The sequence below is a fragment of the Camelus ferus genome, chromosome 14, assembly GCF_009834535.1.
Source record: "Camelus ferus isolate YT-003-E chromosome 14, BCGSAC_Cfer_1.0, whole genome shotgun sequence".
NCBI lineage: Eukaryota > Metazoa > Chordata > Mammalia > Artiodactyla > Camelidae > Camelus > Camelus ferus.
In genome coordinates this window covers 11243395-11255939 of record NC_045709.1, presented here as the reverse complement: position 1 = coordinate 11255939, position 12545 = coordinate 11243395, and the positions used below count along the sequence as shown (strand labels likewise).

The 12545-nt window shown below is 40.3% G+C and overlaps 1 protein-coding gene across 2 annotated transcripts in view; it reads right to left on the bottom strand.

Annotated features, from left to right (window-relative positions):
• The window catches only part of WDFY2 (WD repeat and FYVE domain containing 2), a 148814-nt gene that overhangs the window by 16198 nt on the left and 120071 nt on the right, over positions 1-12545 (bottom strand). For both annotated transcript variants that reach the window (XM_032496212.1, XM_032496213.1), the window contains one exon: positions 9984-10110. In XM_032496212.1, coding sequence (XP_032352103.1) covers positions 9984-10110 — 127 coding nt within the window. The remainder of the gene's footprint in view (positions 1-9983; positions 10111-12545) is intronic.

The window sequence follows — 12545 nt, the reverse complement described above, 5'->3', positions numbered from 1 at the left end:
GAAGGAAAATAACTCTGCGACATCTGGATTGGCGATTTTTTTTGTGTGCTTCTGTGTTTATTTTGACTAGTGGCTGCAGTTATAGAACTGAAGCTATTAAGCCCTGTGTGTCTGTGTCTGCAATTCAGAAGCGCCTTTACCACTTATGTATGGAAAATTTCCTATTTCTGGAGGGTACCAAAAAATTAGATTATGGCATCTTTTAAATTATAAGCAGTTGCTTATAAAGGTAAGCAGGTGTTTATATAAACTGACTATTCCTAAACCTCACAGAAAATAAGGAAATTGAACCTCTAAGACTTTAAGTTGACTAGACTTCAAATTATTTTACATAAAATACTATCTAACTCAGTGATATTTTAAGACTCCAAGTTCCCAAAATTAAGGTAACTTTTTGGCAAATAATACTAGTATGATGAGTTTTAAAACACAGTTATATCTTTCTCTGACTTATTCACTGTTAAATATAATGCAAATGTACATTTTATTTTACTTGGGTTGATTTCTCCTAAATTTATACAGGATAACTGGTCAATAAGCTAATATTATGCCTATAAAATGTTTAAGATTGTGAAAAATAAATGAGTTCAATTAAAATGAATAATTTTTCTCATAAAATTTTTATATATACAGCAGTTATGTTTTGTAGCATATCAATTTAAAGATAATTCCCAAAATCTTTAGGTAACTTAAAATGGACTTATTTAAGTTGAGCTGACAGTCATTGGGTATCTACCTAATTTCTAAGTAAGTGAGAATACCGAAACTTTGATTATAAAGCATAATATTAAGATTATGTATGTTTGCTTCTTATTCGTATATGCTACTGAGAGGCTGTAACTTAAGTGAGTCATGGCAAATGAATGTGTTCCTTTTTGCCACTTCAAGGGGATGGAAAAGTGATTTATGTCACGTGTTTCAGGAGCCGTGCTAGTCTGCTAAAATGCTTGTAGGTGATGGAAAGTTCTCAGTTATCCACATCTTCTCTCTTCCCAAACTTCTCTGTGAAATATAAGTTATTTTGGTTAATTATTATAATTAAAATGGGTGGTTGAGACTAGGCCAGGTACAATAATGAAAAAGAAATACAACTGTGTATGTGTTTTTGTTTTGGGAAGAAAAAGAGAGTAGTTTTCTCTTAAAGCAGTGGTTCTCAAACTTCCTGGTCTCAGGGCCCCTTTATATTCTCAAAACTCATTTGAGGACACCAAAGAGCTTTGGTTTAAGTGAGTGATAACTGTCCACATTATTGTATTTGAATCAAAACTGAGAAATTTTTAAAATATTGATTCATCTGAAGATAGCAATGACAAATCCATTTTAACATAAATAATATATATTTTGGGAAAAATAACTGTATTTCCCAAAATGAAATATATGAATGACAAAATGCATCGTTTAACATTTGTGCAAGTCTTTCCAATGTCTGGCTTAATAGGAGAGAGCCAGATACATATCTCTTTCTCCATTTATTGTGATGTCATTCATGTACATTCTGGAAAACTCCACGGTATGCTTTTGAGAGAGCGTGAATGAGAAGGCAATTCTAAAAGTAAAATATAAATTTGTTTCAGAATATAAAAGAGAAAAATAAAAGACAAAACTTGGAAAGTGAATTTTATTTGCTCTGGTTTATAATATTTGAATCAAAAAAAAGTATAAAATACATTAAAATTCTGGCCTAGTTCCCTCAGTTTTGATGGCTTGCTTCCCTGGCTTACTGATTAATGCCTTGAATTACAATACAGAATGATCTTATTCCTTACCTTCTATGGAATCTGCCTGGCTAGCAGAGATTCTGTGTCTCACCAAAATTATTTTCAGAGCTTTACATTAACTTGAAAAGTCGCTGATTATTTAAGGAAAGAAAAAGAACAAGTGCTCTCACTGTGAAAAGACCTAAGTTCTTTAAGACTGTGTTACATTCTATATTTATTTTCAAACTTCTTTTTGTTACTTTGATTCTACAGATAACCAAGCATTGTTTTTTAGGCGCCCGTGGTCCTATCTTAATCATACCTGAAAATCTTCTGAGATTAATTCTGGTTTTGCCTTCCCAGACTGAACTCTACATATTTTGGGGGAAACAATTTTTTTGAGGTTATTTTTACACCTAAAACTATCTTGGTGATTTCCTAGATGGGGCCTGGAATATCAAAAAGATTTGTTTCCTTTACCTTATGAAAAGAGAGATGCGATCAAAAATCGCCTTTGTTTACTGTGTTGTATTTTAAGAGTTGCAAGGGAAGAGTTGTCAGATTAGAAGAGATGCCTAGTTTTCCCTAGGTTAAGTTGGTATGGGTAAAATAGTATTAATATATTTCTGAAATTATATACTATATGGGAAAACCCTGGAGATTTATCAGTGAGCTCATTGTCTATAATGTTTTTACCTTCAGGGGAAATACTGATCAGAAACTCTTAGGAAATAGTTATGTAGAGTAGCTCAATAGAGAATTTTACTCTTCTCAATTCTGATTCCTGTCAGAGTGAAAAATTAACCATTAAGCCTCTATAATCTACAGATAACTTCGTATTAGTCTGATGCTTGCCTGAAGGCTCTTTACAGGCTACAGGCCAGAAAGGACAATCTCAAGAATTTCGTGGAAAAGGACTGTATGTACCAGGTACTTTTAAATATTGATATTCAAAGAACAGACTCTTGGGCAAAGGCCACTGAACTGACATTGCTTAAGTCGTGGGTGAGCTGTGCCAGTGGCCTGAGTCAGGATTTTCTTGGATTTCCGGAATCTTTTTAGTCAGGATGCAGATGGCTTCATGAAGGCAGACTTTTCAACCAAGAACCAGCAGAACAAGAATTAAAGACACAGGACCGAATGAACTGAAGAGGAAGATTTTACTGTGGTCACTGATCTGGAATACTGCTGATACTGTTTCAATGTTCTGTTTTCTGGCTACATGAGGATGCCTTTTCTCTTTTTACGCTATCTTTAACCTTCAATGCAGTCAACTCTGTTTGATAAGCTAAATTTCAAACATTTAAAAATGACAGCCAATTATCACGGATCCCCTACAATTCAAAAACTGAGTCCCCTTGATTTTCATAGCAATATAGTTATTTCACAGGTTTGTTAGAATCCATCCATAGGATATCCCTGGGCCACCAAGCCCTTACCCTGAGTGTCATACGAGAGGATAATAATGCTCACTGTCACATATGACTAGCCTCTTTAAGAACTAAGAGAGCCAAAGCCTATAACCCCCTTCCCCTCAACGGAAAACTGGCCTGGTACCTGGTTTGCAGAGTCCTGGTCTTACAGGTGCTTAGGAAGCTATCAGGCCAGGAATCTAGCAAATCTTGGAAACCTCAAGGAATTTGACCACGGTTATAAGGACCATAGGTGAAAAACGGTGGAGATTTTCTTGGGCTTGGTTTCTTAGCCTTGGGATAGCAGATAATGGGCTTTGAAAAGCCCATTCCAAGATTCCTTATAAAAACTTTCAGCAAAAGTAAATTTTGTGGGCTTAACAGTTGTTTAATACTGAAGGGCTCCATATTTGCAAAGCAAACCAAGTGATCTATAGGGTTAATTAACACTCTCACTGCACCATTGTAAATAATTAGGCCAAACTTTATGAGACCAGCCTTTTCTTGTGATCAAGAATAATCTTTGAGACGATTATGATTACGGGAGAAGAGGGAGGAAGAACCTTGGGTAGACCAAAAAACTTTGAAATGGGCAAAAAGAAATTACTGGGTATCTTTCCAGTGGAATAGCAGGTGTGGTCTAACACACTCCTCCAGATTATCTGACTCTGTGGGGGTCTGTACCTTCAGTATCTTCGTGCTATCTTGTAACTCTGTAAGTTACAGAAAGCTGATACTATTGTACATGAGTCTTGTCCAGTGAAGATACAACCAATTCCGATGCCCTACTCTCTCCCTAAGAAGAAGCAAATTGTGAAAACACAAATTCACTTAGCATTCTCCACTATCTATGCATGTTTCTACTCTGGATTTTCCTTTTAACTGGAAGTAACATCTTACCAGTTCCTTTATTAATTAATGACTAATATAAAACCTTTGACATGTATTCAATAAAAAACAAAGTTGTTTTCTATCTCTCCTGGTTGTTATTTCATATATTTTAGAGTATGGACTGCCACCACAGTGACATTCAAGGGCAAGAAGGAAAATCTATCTAGTTGAGCAGCCTCATAACCCAGTGATTTGAGCTCCACTTCATTTGTTAAGGCATCTTGATACACATCAACCATCTTGCAAAACCAAAATAAGCTACAGAAGGAACTGCTTTGCCACTCAGAGCTGGCAGCAACATTCAGCAACAGACACATAATTTATGGGACTCCAGTCCTGTTAGTATTTCAACACAGAAGAACACAATGATGAATGCTGGATCCAAGCTTTGTAATAAAGCTGCTTGGGGACTTCCTGATTTAAGTATTTAAAGATATAACCACCCTGCAGTTAAAAATAAGATGAGGGGACATCCCCAGGTTCACAGATCAAGGGTTATAAAGAATAAAGATATCTTCTTGCCTTCATGTTTCATCTGGCATCACTGTAGCATTTATACTAGAAAGCATCTCAAAACTGGTCATTATTTCATGGATGCGCCTTCCACGTACTGCACTGCAAATGCCTTTATGAGTGTACAAAGACCCCACGTGGCACAACCACCAGGACCCACCATTTACAAAGACTATACTTAGTGGGATGGCTTCACTTCCTTTCTCACCAGCCCTGGAGGCAACATGTCTGATCAGGCCCAGCTATGTAATATGGGGGATCCGATGCAAAATGAAAATACAGGGCCCTTTGCTAAAATTATTAAGAATTACAAGGTGGTGACAGCAGAGCATTAAGCCAAGCATGAGGCCTTTCTAAGCGTGAGGCCTCGTATGACTGCACAGGTCACACATCCATGACACTCGTCCTGAGTCTGATGCTTCTCAAGGAAGAAGGGTAGAGAAGCCCTTAGTCTCTTTATAGTAACAGATGTTAAGACACAGGTTAACGTCTACCCAAATGTCAACTTAGGCCCTATTCCATCCCCTAAGAGTAGGGGGGACTTAAATACATGGCAAAGAAATGAAACTTCCCAAAGAATGAAAAACCCTAGTCCAGTTGGTGAAACTAATCACTTATGCATTTTACTCTCTCATATACAAAATCCCACGCTCCTAAGTTATCCACGTCTCCAAGGACCAGAGAAGGCTTGTGAGCAATCCACACGTGAGAGGTCTCTGGAATAAATGACATCTAGGGTTATCTCACTCACACCAAAGGGACCCCAGAAGGATCTGTCTCCCCAGCGATCCTTGGGCCACAGCCAAGTCTGAACCTGACGCTCAAGGTCTCCTTTCTGGAAACACTGGTTTGAGCATCAACAACATTTTGCTCTTAACTGGCTAGGGTAAAAGTTCAGATCAGCCACCGGTCCTCTGCCCACTTGCAATTTCTTGAAAACACTGTGCTGTTTGGGTAATACCTCCTGATCCTGAGAACTATGAGAATCTCTTCATCTCCCAAGATCTGGATCAAACTGTCCCCCGTCTACCTCGTTCTCACACTTCTAGCACAGCTCCGTACAGGCAGGGACTGTTTGTTTAGTCACCTTTGGGTCCTAAGAGCCCAATACAATGACTGGTATGTGGACGGAGCTCAGTAAACATTTGCTGAATGTATTAGGAGTAGAGGGAGTAGGTAGATGTGGCAATAATTCCACTGGAAATGCTACAATCAGAGGGAAACAGTAATCTTACCTGAAAGCTTGATTTTTGAATTATTATCATTTTCATTAACAAGAATAATGTTAACGGCTGCCACTAACGACCTCTTCCTCTTGTGCTAATTATTTTACATGCATTATATCATTTACGGTTTTTGACAAACTTTGAGGGGTTTTCTTTCCAATATTATCCCTATTTTAGACAAGGAAACTGAGGATCAGAGATGAAGTGCCTGGTCAAGGCCTACACAGCCAGCAGGAGGGCTGAGTTGTACACAGCCTGGCCTGGCTCAGACCTGGCACTTAGTGACCATACGATGCAGCCCCTCTATCTTTGACAAGATGCTACCTTCTATGAGAACTCTAATAGCTGAAATTTGATCTATTATGTGTTTAGCCGAATAGTTAATCCCCTCTTCCTTAATAAGTCTCTAGTGTTAGGTGAGAAATGCTTCGAAGTCATAAGGGGAGAGAACTTTCATATGTATTTATCCTTGGTCCCCTCCCCCAAACCTAGAAGAAGCTGAATGCAAGAATTTTACTTTCTTTCATTGCACTAACTTCACGTGCAACTTACTTGATACAAGAGAAGAGCACAAATTGTCTCAATGAACACTACTTATGAATAGCCTATTTCTTTACCAAAATAATTTGAGAATGCTTATAACAATGGTAAGAGGAGAAAGAGAGAAACCACGAGCTGGGATGGTGGAAAGAAGAAGCAAATACACAGGCCACGTGTGCTGAGGGTCATGGCTGAGCCCGAGCCTCATGTAACCCGCGGATCCCAGTCTCGGGGGAGGAACTCATCACAAGGGACCACTCAGACCCTTTCCGTGGGCTTTAAATTAAGTTACCATTAAATTAAATTGCCACAAAGTCTTAGAAGCCTAAGAAAACACTATTAGAAAGAAAAGTGTGGTCATAAAGTTGGTCATGAAATGATAGGTATTATCTAAGAATAAAAAAGGATCTAAAAAGTCCAAGTACCATTATTAGATTTGAAAAGGTGAGCACGGGACAATAAATGTCCAGGTTTATGCTTCGATAATATCCATCCAACTGGTAACTGACTCTTGAAAAACATAGCTGGTCCTTGAAATTAGAACATCTTCTTTGCCTTTCCTTCCACAGAGCTAGCACGCAATCATGTCCCACTTGCTGTAGGGAATAAAAACACCAAAGTGCTGCAAATGCAGATAATACTGTTCTCTAGAAGTATACTTTCTTAGCTTTTTTCCCTCAGACTTGGAAACATCTTTGCTGTCATCAATCACTTACTTGTGCTAACGCTCTCTCTGCTTTGATGGCATTTTACACACCAAATCAAACGAGCTACATAAATGTTTTATTTCTGCCACTGAAGGATGGTGTGAAGGCTCAGAACCCGAGACAGAAGACACGGGGAGCTGTTAAACATTTCCAGAAGAGGAGAGGGCAGTCTCCCCACCCTGAGGGGCGGCGATCTCAGGACTGGTCAGCTCTCCACGGCGCCCCAGCTCACCAAATCGGTCCCCGATTTGGAACTCTACCCACAAAGAGTCACCTTGGGGGAAGGTGGGAAAATGAGATATTGCAGTAGATCGAGGGGCAGCCTGGGGCCCCAAGCAGAAAATCTCTGGCCTCTAAAGCAGAAAAGAGACAGAACATCATCAGACATGGCGGGGACCACGTTATTCAATGGTCATTTTTTTTGTATCCCAGTGCCTAGCACGGCACTGGATACAAAGAAGGTTCTGAGTAGCTGTCTCCGCTGGACAGAACTAAAGTCTGGGAGACCCCTAGCTGGGGTCTTTGAGGATGGTAGCTCAATATTCTCATCGAGAAGATGACATCTGACCTCTCTCTTTCATAGGGTGACTGTAAGATCAAATGGAAGTGTCTGTGTGTTTAGAGAGCTCTTTGACAAAATATTAGGCGCTACTCCAACACAAGAATCAAATGCCAGTCCAGTGGCCAATCTTCAGGGCAAAGGAATGGCTGCCGTGAAAGCGGGCCTTTTCCTGCCTGATGGCCTAGCCCCTTCTTGCGTGCACCTTCTCTGTGGATCCCATCGTCCTTCTTCCAGCAGCTCCAACAGCTTCCCCTTCCCCACCTCGGGTATTCAAACCACTCTCACAGACAGCAGGGATGCTGAGGGAGTTACCTCTCCCAGCTCTGTGGCACCCGGACAACCCCTCATAGGCTAAGACCTGGTGACAAGAATGCCTTCAAAGAGTTCACCTTATTACTCAGCTTGAATTAAATAAAGCACCAGGCAAAGGCCTTCTGCCGTTACTCCTGTTTAAAGCCAATTCTGACTGGTAGCTCCAGATCGCCCAGTCTGCCCGCCCCACCAAGCTCCCAGGGTGGGATCCTATCAGGATGGACTCCAAGGACAGTCTGTTCCATTTTCTAAAAGGCCAAGCTTGTATTTCTTAGAAATGGAAGACCTAGCAGTTTAGGCTCCATTTTTCTGGAACTGAGAGACCCCAACTCAACTACATAGCTTTTCCTTTCTTACCCAACTATCGGTGCAAGTTTCCCAGAACAACGTTTTGCCCGAGGACATGCGGCACCCAGGGATGCTGGCAGTGAGCCCTGTGACACCTGCCTGCTTGCAGTCTTCGTGAACCACTGTGCAGAAATAAAACTAGTTATGTGCTAACCTGAATGGGTCCAACAAATAGTACTGGTCTTCATTCAAAGCCTGTATTTTATTTCGCTGAGTGAGTCCGAGTAGCAGGAGTTACTTGGCAGATGAGATAATAACCGAGTGTTATTAAACAGGACTGCACTTGGCTTCCCTTTCTCTTCACTTACATGGATGATGTCAACTCCTTCTACGTGATCTCGATATATGTCCCCTTGTCATGGAGATAAATATAAGGGAACGATTCCTTTAATAAGCTGATACTGAGGTCCCAGTGGCCCCACAAGCCAGGCGTAGCCCCAGACAACTGATCTGTTCTCTCATGTGGGAAAGAAGGGCTTAATAGCGCCTTCTCTAAAACTAAACTCTAACACAAAAAATAATGATTCGTGCATAGGCCCCCTAAAATTGAATTAGCTCATATCCAATACTCCCAAACTATAAATTTAACCACTCAGGAGAAGTTTTTAAAACTAGTGTTTCCAGGCAGATCTACAGGCAGAGCTAATGATGCTTTAAATCAGTCAGTTCACGGGAGCTGATATTAGATTCTGATACTAGAGTCACTCTTAATATCATTTAGAAAAATTTACAAGTTATGAACAACTCATTTGCAGATACTAACTACTATATATAAAATAGATAAACAACAAGGTCCTACTATATAGCACAGGGAACTAATTCAATACCTTGTAAATAACCTAGAATGAAAAAGAATATGAAAAGGAATATATATATATATATAACTGAATCAATCACTATGCTGTACACCAGAAATTAACACAACATTATAAACTGACTATATTTCAATAAAAAAAAAAAAAAATTCAGATTGGCTTTAGAGTTCTAAAGTAGATCGAAAATTCTCTGCACCAATCATGCTTTGCCTCCAGGGACCGTGAGCAGCACACACGGGACAAACCGGAGTGCGGTCCGAGGGTCACCAGCACACCTGCCTGGGAGGTTTGTTAGGACACAGATGCCCGCAGCCCGGACCAGTGGCCCGAATCTCAGAAGACAGGGCCCAGGAATTTGCTTCTTAACAGATTCCTCAGTAATTCTTCGTATACGGGAAGGTCTGAGAACTGCTCCAAGGAAACACAGAGCTTTCTCTGCTCTTCTCAGCCTCCTGAAATCCACCCCATAAGGAAGAAGAGCCTGACAGGCAGCAAGGCGAGGACTCAATAAATAGCTGGTGAAGGACAAAATGTACTGGGTGAGGATTTTCTCTCTCCCCTTTTCCTTAAGCTGCCAGGGATCTTGAAGCAGCATTTGAACTCAATTACAGAAATTCTGTGGGCCTGCATGGCTTGTGTTTCGAAGCTGTTTTTTCTCTCACTCTCAAATTTTGACTCATATTCTTCCCTGGTTCTAATTTTTACCGTTTTTTTCCTGGCTGCCATTGTTCTGTTTTATGGCTTTTGCAAGCAGTCTCAAATCCTCTGTGGAATAAAATGAGGTATAAATAAGTAAACACACTACGTCCGGATATAAATCAAAGTGACCATTACTTGCGTTCCTGCCATGTTACTCCCGCGCTCAGATCCTGTCCCTGGGGCTGGCCTGCACGCCTCTGGCCCCGCAGGCAGCTGGGGATGTTTCCTCAGAGCTCTTTACACAAGCATCAGCGGCCTTACTTGTGTCCTTGGAGCTCGATGGCCGTTCCTTTTCTCCCACCGATGTCCCACATGATGACAGAGTGATCAGAACTGCCCGAGAACAACACTCGCTGGACGGGGTCCCAACAGAGAGCCGTCACCCCACCTGAGAAGACAGATAACAGCCAGACATCAGTCGCAAAGGAACAGCGTTATTCACACAGTGTGAGAGCAAAGGAGTGAGGGTCTCGTGCAGTTCCTGGCTGACAACACACTTTTGCTGAAAGAACACGTAAGTCCCAAAAGAGAAAAAAACTAGCTCCGAAAATAAAAGTCACACCCTTTAAGGATTTCTCTCCCAAAATTTAATGTCCCATAAAATCAATTACCGTAAAGACCAAAGGGAAATGAAAGAGGCAATTAATTGACCTTCAAAACAACAGACATAATTCTAAGAAGAATGGAAAATATTATACTGTTTGGAAATAGTCACCGTATTTTTTAAAGCTGCTACCTACCTCCCACCCCTACAATAACAGATGAGAAGTAAGTGGAGTTTTAAAAAGCTCAGTTAGATTTTTTTAAATTCTTGAACACAGATATGGATAGACAACAACATGAGACTTTAAAATTTACTTTTGTTCTTTGGGAATTTAAATCTATAGATTCTGGAAAAACTACTTACATCCTTAAGTGTCAGTGTCCTCAACTGTAAATTGGGGGTGGGGGGGAATGCGATTAGCACTACTACTGCTGTCGATGATGGTATCAACCTGACAGCCACCTGCTTCACTAGGACAGCAGTTAAGAAAGACTGCCTCGATTACAGAGGCCACTCTGTAAACTGCAGTGTGCAGCAGCAGTGCTGGTTATTAGCATTACTCCAGTGGTGTGGCTATAAAATATTACGACAGACTTCCTTCCCTGGCAGTCCCCTTGTAAATCACACTCCCTGTACTGAGAACAATAGTAACTTTTTCTATATAAGATGAGCACAAAGCCTATGAATACTTAAGAAGGTAAGAATACTAATTTTTTACATTATTAAAAAATACTGTATTCTGAAAAGAACACAAAATTGCTTATTTGTTGGAATCTGACATTTTTAAAATTTAGCCTATCAATTTGTCCTAATGAAGTACTGCACTTTAAAGGCTTTTAGGTACAAACTACTATATACAAAATAGGTAAACAAGGTCCTACTGTATAGCACAGGGAACTACATCCAATATCTTGCAATAGCCTATAATGAAAAAGAACATATACGTATAACTGAACCACTACGTTGTACACCAGAAACTAATACAACACCGTAGATCAACTATATTTCAACAAGTAACAATAAAAAATGAAAAACAAAAGCTTTAAAGAAAGTTTCTCTCATATAATTGTTTCAGAAGATACCTTTTCAAGGACAAAAAGAAAAAAAAAAACCCACTATTCTGGATTATGCTTAACAGCTTCTTCCTATACCTGCACAGCATTCTGCTTGTCTATATTCCTGCCCACGTAAGAACACACACCATTCCCCAACTCCTCTGCGATGCTTGCTTAGCCTTTCAAAGCCAAGCAATTTCTCCTGTGTTATCTCTTCTTCTCTCCCCGTTATCAAACTCCATATACCACCCCCAACTTTCCTGCAGTATCTGAGACTGGAATGCTTCAAGATATGCATTCCATCTTGCAAAATGTTTATTCCCACACAGTACTCAAATGACTCACTTTGTTAACTATATGTGGCAGAGTTAGCTAATGGTCTACTGAAATTCATGTTCCCCCTTCTGTATATACAGCACCCCCTGGAAAGCTGGACCACATTCACTGGTCTCTCTTGCAAGTAGGGGGCATGTGATTTCTCAGCAATGGAACCCAGAAAGCACATGGAAGTCATATGCATCTCTTCCAGGCCAAGGCAGTTAGGATGTCCCTTTTCTACTTTCTCTTTACACTTTCTCCTAGAGGACTCCATGACCCCAGGGCACAGAGAAAGCCTAGAAGGATCCCGAGACCCTGAATCATCACATGGAAGAGAGCAGGAACATCCGCACTGGGTTGTTACATGAGCGAGAAATAAGCCACTGCATTAAGCCACTGAAATGCTGCAAGTCATTTGTTAGAGCAGCAGCATTACCTGTTATAGTGCCATATAATTACTGGAATATTATAACAAGGCTGGTCCAAGAGTCACCCAAAGCTTCATAAATGTAAGACAAGCAGAAAGAATTTACTAATTTAGACTGTTAATATTGATACCTAATATTTAAACAGATTTGGAGAGAACCCTGGTCGGGAAACTGTTAGATTGGCCTCCAAAGCAACCCACTATAAACTCTGAATTGGTTTTTCCTCCAAAATGTATCAAGAATCTAAGCACTGCTCACCACCTCTGCTGCTACCATCCTTATATAAGCCATCATCAAAATCTTGCCTAGAAAATTTTAAAGTATGACACACATTTTGTTATAAAAGCTCTGGGGAGACAAAGCACTCTCATACACTGTTGATGAAAATGCAAACCAGTAATATGGGGGGAACCACACCCAACAAAACTACATACACACTTAGCTTTCAATCCAGGTTCTCACTTCCAGGAATTTGTGT